Source organism: Notechis scutatus, chromosome 11 (assembly GCF_049901735.1).
Source record: "Notechis scutatus isolate UNSWTSFEM ecotype Mainland chromosome 11, rNotScu1.2, whole genome shotgun sequence".
NCBI lineage: Eukaryota > Metazoa > Chordata > Lepidosauria > Squamata > Elapidae > Notechis > Notechis scutatus.
Genome location: NC_142019.1, coordinates 20,088,954 through 20,101,280, shown reverse-complemented (window position 1 = coordinate 20,101,280; position 12,327 = coordinate 20,088,954). Strand labels below are relative to the sequence as shown.

The following is a 12,327-nucleotide window of genomic DNA, read 5'->3' as shown; positions in this document are numbered from 1 at the left end:
GAAGGACTTTAAATAACAAGAAATAGAGAAACCAGTGCAGCAGTGCCATCTAAAGGTGAAAGAAGGAATATAAGATAGGAAGTGTCAGCTGGTGCTCCATTCAAAATCCAAGAAAGAAATACTTAAGACTCCTTTAATCAGAGAAAAGATATCTTTTACTGGAAATCAAGTGGTAGCAACACTCTGGATGAAAGAATGGATAATTTTAAGAAATACAAGGGTGCTGACACTGGAGGGACATGATTTGTAACTGGGTTGGCATGCATTTTCATGGTACGGGAAAAGTAAGAAACATGGCAGGAAATGCTTTATTGTTAGTATGGGAAAAATAGAGAACATTACTTAAAAATTCCAGTCTCATTATCAACAATAGAAGCTCTGATACACCCAAATACTGGAAAAATGGGAACTATTGTTAGATACAAGCAGAGGTGGTATTCAGCCGGTTCTGACCAGTTCTGGAGAACCGGTAGCGGAAATTTTGAGTAGTTCAGAGAACCGACAAATACCACCTCTGACTGGAGATTTTATACTATCCTTCCCCTGCCCCGCGTACCAAGCCAGGCCCAGGTAGTAAAAAAAAAAATAAACCCCATCACTGGATACAAGGATATATTGAATGAAAAGAATGAGCTCAAAACTAAACAAGAATTGAATGAACAAGGGATTGCTATGCATTGGTATTCATACATGCAAATACAATCAAAATATGAAGAAGATATTAAAGCTATTCATAAGGAGTTGACAGAACTGGATAAAATATTAACAGGAATGGAAGACAAGCTGATTAAAAAAAAGTAGTTATTTACTAGGTGTAAAACTAGAACAAGTAAAGGAAATGATGATAGCATGGGCAAAAAAAATTGAGTATAGATAGAATTAGATAGATGGCAGAAACTATGGGAAAGAAATTATAAGTTAACAACATCGACAGCATATAAAGAAAATTTGTATGAGATGTTTTACAGATGGCATTTTGCACCAGCAAAATTGGCAAAGATATTTAAAGATAAATCAGCCAAATGCTGGAAGTGTCACCAGACACCTGGGTTGTATTACCATATGTGGTGGACATGTACCGAAGCAAAAAGATATTGGACAAAAATCCACACATGGTTGGAAAAAATGATAAAGCAACACATAGATTTTAAACCTTAAATATTTTTATTAGGAAGGTTACAGCAAAGAAAAAGTATACTTGACTATTCATGTGTTAACAGCAGCTAGGACTGTATTTGCTCAGAATTGGAAAAGCGATAAAATACCGGCAGAGGCAAAAGTGATAGAGAAAATACTTGAATGTGCAGAGATAGATTAACACTGGCAATTAAACTAAAAGAAGAAACTGAATATTACTTGGTATGGGATTTACTTTATCAATGGTTAGAAAATAAAACAAGTAAAAGCTGAGTAGATGAATATATAGACGAACAAGATAATAGATTTAAGAAATAATGACTTATAAAGAAAATGTGATTATGGCTATATCGGTAAGAAAAGTATTAACTACAATTGTTAGTACTAAATATATGTACCCACCCAGTCAACACAATGTATGAACGAAAGATGGAATTATTGTAAATGCCAAAAACATTAAAAAATATTTAAACAAAAAGCGCTCCCGCCCCCCCTTTACCGTAGCCTCCAGGCGGCGTGGTGAAGCAAAGGAAGGTCACTGACCCCTTTCACTACCGTTTCCCCTCTTCAGTCGTGGGTCTGGTTCGGGACCGAACCTGCAGCTTTCTTGCAAGGGCTTTCAGGTCGCCCAAGGCTGCACTAGAAGGCGGCCACGGCGGGTTTCTAGCCTTAGCGCCAACAACGGTCTACGGGGCGACGTTGCCCCAACCCGGCGAAGCCTGGCCGGCCCTGAAGAGCTACAGCAGGGCGGGGGCCCGGGGTTTCCGTGGGGCGGGGCAGCTCCGTGCCGCTCCCGTTCCAGGCCAGCAACGCCCCTCCCTGCAGAGACGCGTCCTCGGCCTTTGGGGACCGAGAGGGGCCTGTGAGCGCCCTTCTGGTAAAGCTGGCCTTAATGGCCCCGCCCCCAGCGGCCGCCGCCCCCGGATTGGCCGCGGAAGAGCTCTCGTGGGCGGGTCCTCGGACGGAGCCAATCGCGGCGCGGCGGGGGTTTGAATCGCGAAGCAGAAACGGTCGGGACTGAGAGGCAGCGGGCGAGGAGCCGCCTGGCCGGCCAAGATGAGACGCAGGTGTGAGGCGGGCCGCGGGGGAGGGCGGGGGGGGCGAGGACCGGGCCGGGGGCGTCCGAGCTGACGCCCCCGCCTTGCTTCCCTCCCTGCACAGCGAGGTCTTGGCCGACGAGTCGGTGGCCTGCCTGACCCAGGCGCTGAGCCACCTGCGCAGCATCTGGGAGGAGATCGGCATCCCGGAGGAGCAGCGGCTGCAGCGCACCGAGGTGGTCAACAGGCACGTCAAGGTGAGCGGGGCGGCGGGGCGGCGGCGGGGCGGCGGGGCGGCGGGCGGTGTCTGAAGCGCGCTCTTCTCCCCGGCGCCGCGCAGGACCTGCTTGAGCGGATGGTGGCGGAAGAGGAGAGCCTCCGGGAGCGGCTGCTGAAGAGCATCGCGCTGTGCCGGAGGGAGCAGGCCGCGCTGTGCCAGGAGCTGCACGTGGCGCCCTTCCAGGTGAGTCCGGGTGGCGGTGCCCGCCCCCCCGAGCCCGCCCCCCAGCCCGCCTGTCACCTTCCTGTCTTGCAGGAGGAGGAGGAGGCCACGATCCTGCAGCTGGAGAAAGACCTGCGCACCCGTGTGCAAGTGATGCTTAAGCAGAAGTATGAGAGGCGGCAGGAGCTGCGCACCCTGCAGGAGCGCGACCAGGAGCTGGCGGATCTGCTCGGCCAGCCGCCCTACAGCATTGGCAACAGTGAGGACGTGCCCAGCCTGGCGGACCTGGACCACTTCCGGCGCCACCTGGCAGCCTTGGCAGCTGAGAAGGTCTGGCCATCTCCAAGAGAGGGGGGCGGCGGCAGGGGTAGCTTGGTGCTGACTCTTTCCTTTCCCCTTAGGAATATCGGCAGGCAGAGTTTGTCCGCCTGAAGCAGCAGGTCGTCCTCTGCATGGGGGAGCTGGAGCAGGAGCCCAGCACTGCCTTTGAGCGAGAGGCCATGTGCCAGGACACAGGCGCCTTCTGCCTCTCCCTGAACAACTTGGCTGCCCTGAAGGATCTGCTGCAGCAGGTTGGGGGAATGGGCTGCGGGGGGCACCCATCTGCCTGCCTTGAGTTCTCTTTAGATCTAAGGCTGTTCCTTTGCTGTCTCCCAGCTGGAGGACAGGAGAGCTCAGAAAGAGGCCGTATGTGAAGAACTGCGCTGCCGCATCCGGATGCTCTGGGACTGGCTGCAAGTGCCTCCCGAAGAGAGAAACAGCTTTGCTCCGTACATGGAGGGTTCCAGAGCCAGCATTCTGGACGCTGTAAGAGGCTGGGCTCCCTTCCTGGGTACGAGGGCCCTGTCGACTCCTGAAGGTCCAGGAGCAGCACTCTCGCCTAAGTTCCTATTGAAAAGTTGCCACCTTTCCATGGAAGAGTGGGGTGCCTCCAATGAGCCCTTCCTTGTGTTTCATTGCCTTGACTTCCCTCCCCACTGCCTCTTCTAGCTGCACCTGGAAGTCGACCGCTTGGAGGAACTGAAGTGCCAGAACCTGCAGAAGGTGGTGGAGGCCATTCGGGCTGAGCTGGCCACTTACTGGGACAAGTGCTTTTTTGGGGAAGAGCAGAGATGCTCCTTTGGCCCCTACTATGAAGGTGGGTTGGTAGCCAGTGTTGAAGGTGAATGAGGCCATCTTCAGTGGCCCTTCCCGCCATCCCTCATGCTTTCCTCCTTCATAGACATCTTCACCGAAGAGTTGTTGCAGCAACATGACACTGAGCTTGTGCGACTGAAGCATTATTATGAAACACATCAAGAGCTCTTTGAAGCAATCCACAAGTGGAAGAGGAGCTGGTGTCTCTTTCAGGAGCTCGAGGTAGTTGTGGGCTGGGCTGGGCTGGGCTCAGCTGCCTCTCCAGGCAGCAGGAGACTCTCACCTTTTCCTCCCTGTAGAAAAAGGCCACCGATCCAAGCCGCTTCACCAACCGAGGAGGCAACCTCCTGAAAGAAGAGAAGCTGCGTGCCAAGCTGCAGAAGACCCTTCCCAAGGCAAGTGGGCCCAGCCACTCTCCCCATCCCATGGACCTCTTGATAGCCCCACCTTAACCTGCCTTGTTCTGATGCAGTTGGAGGAGGAGCTGAGAGTCCGTGTTGAGCTGTGGGAGCAAGAGCATGCTCAGGTCTTTCTAGTGAGCGGGCAGCGCTTCATGGAGCACGTGGCTGAGCAGTGGCGCCTCCATCATCTGGAGAAGGAGAAGGAAAGGCAGGAACGGGTGAGTTGGCAGCCTCAGCCTTCCACCCGTAGCTGTTAGTTTACCCTGTCCAGCAAGGGTAGCAAGCCTGCTGACTGGTGTACTTAGCCCCTCTAGCCAGAGGGCAGCCAGGAAGAGCGATTTTGCCTGCAAGCCCACCCAGCAATTGCTTTCCCCTCCTCCCAAGGAGGCAGTCAATGCTGGCTTTTTTGTTGGTTTGCTTGTTTTTAATAGTAATTTTATTAAAGATTACACCAATAAAATTAATTATTTTATTATATCTATAAATTTTATTGCTGCCTATCTTACCATAGGGCAACTCTGGGTGGTTTACAGTTAAATGTAAGCTAAAACATAAAAAGTTAAAAACACAAAAAAGTTTAAAAAAGGAAAAGAGTAAAAAAAACACAAAACAAAAATAAGAATAAAGGAAATATGTAAAGAAATGACTTTCTCCTTTAGTAACTTTCGCAAATAATCTCCTCCCCTCATCCCACTGGTTACCCATAAACAAAGCCATCAGGCCTTGTCGCTTCAGTCCTGATGCCAGCAAAGATCCATTGAAGGGAGAAGAACATGTCTAGTTCAATCTTTATTTTTAACAATCATGGTCTTTAGTCCCTTCAAATAATATCCTAGAACAAGGGTCCTCAACCTGTGGCCCACTACCGGCCTATACCTACAACATTTCGTTTTTCTTTGTCCCTTCTCGCAAAATTCTTCAAAACATTAACAATCCTGCTCTCTAAATCCAATATAGGAAAATTACCCAGTCTTGGTTTGTCATCCCCCCCTTTTTTTTACAAAATTATTTATTTTTTATTTCTATAAACACATCATTGTGTGAACAGTGTGGTTCCAAGGTGTTTTACATTTTAAAACAAAACATAATTCTACCTTGCTATTATTAACTTTCTTACATCATTTGATATTAATACATATTATCGATCTTAATTATTCAATATTCTCATACACTATTTTATATCAATCTCTATATTCTTAACATTTATTTTATCATAACTTCTATATTAACAGTCATATTTACAGTATTCAACAAATTGTATATACCAAAACAATATAGTTCCAAATTACTTTAAATTTTAAAACAAACATGACAATAATTTCACATTGATATTATTAGCTTTCTTTCAGTTTAATATTAATACATATTATCAATCATAATTATTCAATATTTTCATATATAATTTTGTATCAATCTCTACATTCTTAACAACCCTGCTTATGTTATAAATTCTGTGTTAATAGTCATATTTGTAACATTTACTTAATTATGTATTTCAAATATCCATTCATAAATTCATGTTAACTTATATTTTCTATTTATTTGTCCCCTTTTTAATTTTTAGCTATGCCACCAGTACACATTAAAGTTTCTCCCTACTCCCAATTCTAATAAAACAGACAATATACATTCTATAAGCATTTAACATATTGTACCATTCTAATATTACACTCCCCTTTATCTATTAATATATTTTACTACCTTTCAGATCTAACAGATTCCACGTTATTTCTTTTCCTACTTCACAATATCGTTTTTCTTATTTATTACAGTTCAATTATATATCTTTAATGCTAATCCTCTAATATATTGATTTCATGTTTATTACCACTATCCATTATATATATTGAATGTTAATACATTCATGTGGAATCCTTGTCTTTTCATTTTCAGCTATCATCTCTTGTTTCCGTTAAAGAATTAATTTGTCACTTTCTAGCTTGTGTCCCATTTTCTTTCTTTTTTTCCTTTTTTCACCCGGCTTTCCTCTTACTCATTTCCCTCTTCTCTATTAGATTCCATTTTTTCTTTTCCGAATTATCTAATTCTACCCCTATCCTCGGCATATTTTCCTCTTAAAGCATTTCCCCTTTGTTTTATTACCTCAGCCATTATCATATTAAACTCTATATCCTTGTTGCTTTTTATTTTTAGTTGTTGTATCATCCATTCTGGTTCTTTCATTATGTTTTCAACTAGCTCTTCCTCTTCTAGAGTTTCTTGTTGTCTTTCCGTTGGTTGCTTCTCTACCGTCTGCATCTCCATTTCCAGCTTCTCTACTGCGCCCAGTAATTTATTCAAAATGTCTGCTAACCCTTTATTAATATCTTTTATGTCTTGTAGTTCCAATACAATTTCTCTGCATATTCCAGTTATCTTTCAAGCTCTAAATCCAATGTTCAAAAGTCTTTAAATCCCAAAGTTAATCGATTTATTTCTTCTAAATAATCCAGGGGTGATATTGTTCATAGATTTCTCCACTAGTTCAGTTTTATAGTATAATTTCCTGGAATCCGAACCAAATTTACTTCTAGTCTTATATTAAAGTCTTCAAAATCACTTCATTGCATTTCCAACTTTGAGAGTAGTTTTTGCCTTTCTTCTGTCAGCTGGTGGCACCTCGTTCTGTTTTTAACCAATTTTCTCCAGTTTTAAAAATAGCAATCCAAAATGATAGAATAATATTTGTTTTTTAAAAATATATGGTTCCAGCATCTAAAATACCTTTTCAATACGATGCCTGTCCATTTTAGAGTTTATATTTTCCAAATATTTGTCTTTTCCGGGTTTTTTTCTTTTTGGTTTTGTTTTTCGTTTTCTCCCAATGCTTGTACTGCCACTCCAAATAATACCAGTGAGTTCTCTTTTTAAATAGTCTTTTGGGGCTAAATTTAATTAGAAAAAATTCTTCTCATCCTGCTCCAAACATTGTTTGCTTTCTCCGTTCCTGCACAGTGCTTAGATGGTTGTCCCAACTTTGTGGTGGCCATTTTGACCAGCCACTTCTCTCTGTCATGACGTAGATGGAAAAAGCTCCGAATTTCCACAGGAGAGTTGTGTTCTCCCCCTGGATCTCATGGAGCACCCCTCCTTGGCTTCACCACCCTTCCAGGGTGGTTTTCAGCTTCCTCCAGAGCCCACAAACAGGGAGAAGCCAACGCAGGAACGGAGGACTCTGTTCTCTGCTTCTGGTCCCATCTCGCAACGTCAACCAGACATCTCGGTTTGTCACCCCTTTGAATTATTAAGCACGAGCCAATTTTATTTCAAATTTTTCTTGTCCTGTTGTCCATTTGTGACTTTCAAAATCAATGTTTTATCACCTTTTTACTGTTTATTTAAAAAAAAGTTAAGTTCTTAAACTTCCTCGCTAAGGCTGAAAGAGACTTCCCTGGTGCTGCAGACTTTCAATCCAAAGGCTCCTGGTAGCTGAACAGCAGCTAACAAGTAATTTTGGAAAACAATTAGAAAAGGAAGTAGGCCAACCGAATGACTTGTCAAAGGAGTCAGCTGCACCTGGGACAAAAAGCAGTTCAGGGAAAACCAAATGCCCAGGTACAGAATGGGTGGCACCTAGTGAATGTGAGAGCCAGGTGTCCTAGTGGACCAAGTATGAGCTAGCCATGTGTGACAACTGCCCAAAAAGCCAATGCAATCCCAGGCTGCATCAGCAGTGGAATAGAATCAAGATTGCGAGAACTGCTTTATACTGCACTAGTAAGGCTACACTTGGAATGTTGCATCCAGTTTTGGTCGCCACAATATAAAAAAGGTGTTGCGACTCAGCATTGTCTGGGGTGGTCTTGGGTCCCTGCTTGCACAGGATTTGGACTAGAAGACCACCGAGGTCCGTTCCAGCCCTATGATTCTATGATTCTCTAAGATGGCTATTCCCTTGCCTCACAGAGCTCTAAACCCATCAGAGACCTTGGGGTCCCCTCACAGCGATCCCGTCTTTTCTGGGCTTTGGGACATGCAGAGCAGGGCTCCCCCACCGGATGCCAGAAGGCTCCCTTCCCCAGGCTGAAGCAGAGCCGGTTCCAGCTGGGCTGCTGAGAATTGGGAGGCCTCGCAGCCACTCCCCTTACTTCAGACTTGCCCTCTGATTCCAAGTGTGACAGCCAAGAAGTTGGTCCATCTCGGATGAATGGAATCCATTTTTAAAAAAAGTTCGCTTGAGATCAGTCAATCTCGGATACCGTTTCTGAGGTGGCCGCCAGCTCCTGTTTAGCCTACTCCATTCCCTTCTGTCTTTCAGCAACTCAAAAAGTCCCGACAGACGGAGGAGGAGATGCTCTATGGCAGCACCCCCACCAAGAGACGGGCTTTGGGCATCACCACACCTGGCAAAGCACGAAAGGTAAGTGGGGTCACCCAGAAGTCAAGGTTTGCCTTTTTACCTCACGTATATAAATGCAGGACAGCTTTTCCTCTTTAGTGTTTGTGGACATTTTCCTCTGGAGCCCTGGAGACTCCTGGTCTTTTGAGTGCCTGAAGACACCTCGGGTCCAGGACTAACCCAGAAAGGGGGAGGTGGCTTTGTTACTTGCTGTATATCGCAGTTAGAAGCTTTCTTTCTAAACAAATGGTAGTTTTAAAAAAACGGGGAGGTTAGAGGGCTTCTCCAAGATACAAACGCCACCCACAGCATTATCAGGCGCAAGGCACCAAGAAGGAGACAATAGGGTAGTTTCTTTACTGCCATTCCCCATAGAGAAACTCTTGCCAGACTAAAGCACACTCTGCATAACTGCTAAATCTTGGAAAGATTCAGGGAGGATCCCTGCTGGGCCTCTTTCTGCACACCAATGACCAAAGGCGGATCTGCCTCGAGTTCCTTGGGAAAGGCCCCCACATCCTGCAACTCAGCACCAGGTTCCACCAGAAGCATACAATCCATCCTTTACAGGGACATTTTGAAGTAGAATTGAGAAGAGCAACACAGATGATTAGGGGGCTGGAGGCTAAAAACATATTAAGAATGTTTGCAGGAAGTGGGTATGTTTACTAGGAGTAAACTTCAGCAAAAGGAAGAAATTCAGTCCAGTTATCCTGTTGATAATTAACAAAACATCTTAGATATTGTTCTAGCACCGAGTTAGTTCTCTCAGTTTGACCATTAGTGCACCCTGGGCAGTGCCAAGTAAGCTTAAAAATACCTTCCAAAATTTGGAGGTGAATTGGACCCCTCTATCGGAGATGATCCTTTGCTGAACTCCATGAAGATGATAAATTAGGAATAATTTTTATAGACTTTTGGTAGTTGGGATCTTTTGGCAAGGTATAAAATGTTCCTGTTTTGGAAACAGGTCTGTCACGACCCAAATAACAGTAGTCCCTGCACTTTCTGGCAGTTTTACAATAAAGGCCATAGAAATCTTTCTCAAAGGTACTGAAGTTTTGGCTACCTTCTGTAAGAGTCCTGAGGTTTTGCCCTGACATCTTTTTGCTGCTGCAGAAATGGGGAAGCTAGTTACAAAGCTCTCTATGTCCTTTTTAGGTGATGGCCACCAAAATTATCTTTTAATTAGGTGTAAAGTTTTCATAAATCCAGTGTCCAGCTAATTTGGAGTTATGGCACCTTGCCATTAGGTGCAGTCTTTGGCTATCTGGAACATACAACTTCCCTCCCACCCAAGCTAAGTCATCTTTCATCAAACAGCTGGATTTGTGGCTCAAAAACTATTCATCGGTGGCCAATGCTTGTTTAAAAGTTTGAGTGGTGTCATTGTCCATCAACGTTTCCTGTTTTGCCTGGGATCTGGTGATTACTTTAAGTAGCCAGTGGATTGATTACATCTGGCTTCGCACTATTGTATTGTGGCTTTCTGGATAGCCAGAATTTTTTTCCCCCTGGATAGATATTTGAGAGTGAAATCAAATCAGGGACCCCGTTCTTTCCTAACACCTGAACTTTTCTTGCAGCTCAACATTACCGCCACAACTCCCAACAGCACCATCCGCTCAGCCCTGAGAGGTTCAATGTTAAACTCCCCCGGATGCCACCCACCCCCATCTGGAGGCAAGGTAAAGAGCTGACCCCTTTGGTCCAGAGGGAGGCAGCCTCCCATCCCATTCCCAGCTCTGTCAGAAGGCCAAGAGGACAGAGAAACTAGAGCAGGGGTGGGCAAACTACGGCCCGCGGGCCACATCTGGCCCGTTGGTCTTTTTAATCCGGCCCGCCGAAGATTGGTACAGAATTACGGTTTGATGTGAATGATTGAATGATTGCATTCATTTGATTTTGACTTGTAATGACAGGCATTTCGACACCAGGTGGCGGCCCGTCTGTCAAATTTTAAAAGTCAATGAGGCCCCCGAACCAAAAAGTTTGCCCACCCCTGAACTAGAGGAAGCTCAGAAGCGGGAACTGGTCAAGTGCAAAAGTACCAGAGTGTAACCCAGGAGTGGAAAAATTACAAAATAAGGGAACTGTAAAGAACTGCTTAGAAATGAGAGAACGCAGAGATTGCTTGCTAGAGAAGACTGGAAATGCCTTCAGAGCAATAGTTTGAGGAGGATGGAGAATGGAAGTCATAAATCCCCAGAAGAGTTCCACCATGGCTTAATGCCTTTGTCAAACATGGCCCTTCCTTTAATCTTCTGGCTGTCCTTGCTGCCTTCTCTGCCTGCAGCCTGTCCGGACCCCCCTCCGTGTGGTTGCCAAGACCCCTTCCAAAGGCCAGACGGAGCGCAACAAGGAGAACGTGTCTCAGCTCAACGGAACAGCTCTGAGCGGTGGGTGTACCCCGACAGCCCTTGCCCAGCGCAATGGCAGCATTTACTCTGTTGCCAGCACCTATTCGGCATTTGCGGTAATTCCCTTCTCCCTCTTCTTCCCCTCTGCCCCTTCTGTCCCACTGGCTCTGGAGCCAGAAGCAGCCTGCGAGAGTCACCAGATGGCTGTGCTTCCCATCAGGGCTGCTGGGCAGTCAGCCGTTCCCAGGGGGAGGCTAAGGGGCTGGGTGGGCCCCACTTGCCGCTGCTTCCCCTGCCTGTAAATGACAGTGTCGAAGGAGGGGCCGCTGCATGCAGAAAGAGAGGGCTCCATGGCTGGAAGCAAGCTTGGGCAGGAGAGCCCAGTTCTGCTTCACTCTGCCCTCTCTTCCCTGCCGCTGCTTCCACTCCTGCCCAAAGCCCCTCTGAACACAGTCCTTTGCATGTTGTCCGAATAGCTACCCCCCACAGCTCCCTCTGACCGACTGCATCCTTCATGCCAATCGTTTTCCCTCCCCAGCGCGCACTTTCAGAGGCTTCCAAATCTGAGCACCCATCCCACGTCCTCAACTCCACGATGTCCAATCCCGACGGCTGAAGGGGGGCCATTACCAGCCCTGGATCCTCTCACCATCCAGGGTCCGGCCGGCATGAACTGGACCTTTTGGGGCCTGGTTTACGCGGCCACTTTTAACATTTTGTAATGAATTGATTTCCAAGTTTTTTGTTGCAGGGAATAAAGGTCTAGATGCAGCAGCTGTTGTGGGCTCAGGCCTGCTGCCTTGTCCACAGGGGAGGGGGGGCAGGGAGAGGTTTGCCTCCTTTCCTTGGGCAACCTTGTCCACCCAGGCCCAGCAGATGGTCTCCGGCTCACCTCGGGCCCAGGAAGGGGAGACACTACAGGGAGTCCTCTACAAGGATGCACCCCCTCCCTCTTCACCTCCTGGCCCGTCTGCTGGCTGGGCTGAGAGGCTGGCATCCCTGGCACTGACTATACTTTTAACGATCATGGCTAGATTTGCACCTTCTTCACTACAGCAGCCTCTTATTTATTTGTGTGGCTGTTCGCTTGTTCAAAGATGTAGGTGAGCAGCAAAAAATCAGTTGTACTGTTTTGAAAGGGCTTTTTAAAAATGTCTGACTTTGCTCTACATAAAAGATATTTTTATTCTGCATTTAATGTTGTGCTTCTGATATGGAAACATGGCTGGACTGCTTGAAGAAACACCTGTGAGGCTCATGAGGAAACCCGAGGTGTCATTGCCCCCCCTCCCAAATTCTCCTTCATGGGACGTCCTGGGACGGTTGAATCGAGATGGAGCTCCGGGAAGCTGCTCGGCCTCCAGAGAAATGCCTGGCAGACGTGGCTTCTTCACGGCCCACTCTCGGCAGCCGCAGCTTGGACAAACGTGGTCCACGGCCCACAGACCACGTCCTGCACCCTGAGATTCCTCTC

General features: G+C 46.6%; 1 protein-coding gene across 2 annotated transcripts; it reads left to right on the top strand.

Moving 5' to 3' along the window:
* The first annotated feature begins 1,963 nt into the window (after positions 1-1,963).
* On the top strand, positions 1,964-12,051 carry PRC1 (protein regulator of cytokinesis 1). 2 transcript variants are annotated; one of them, XM_026684707.2, is made up of 14 exons: positions 1,964-2,204; positions 2,299-2,431; positions 2,515-2,637; positions 2,710-2,946; positions 3,018-3,188; positions 3,274-3,423; positions 3,607-3,754; positions 3,839-3,975; positions 4,053-4,148; positions 4,226-4,372; positions 8,413-8,514; positions 10,080-10,181; positions 10,790-10,969; positions 11,392-12,051. In XM_026684707.2, exons 1-14 carry the CDS (start codon positions 2,194-2,196, stop codon positions 11,467-11,469), a joined length of 1,815 nt encoding a protein of 604 aa, XP_026540492.2. In that variant the 5' UTR covers positions 1,964-2,193; the 3' UTR covers positions 11,470-12,051. The 2 variants fall into 2 exon arrangements, with proteins under 2 accessions (XP_026540492.2, XP_026540493.2); XM_026684708.2 differs by having other exon boundaries at positions 2,089-2,204; positions 10,790-10,892.
* The last annotated feature ends 276 nt before the right edge of the window (positions 12,052-12,327 follow it).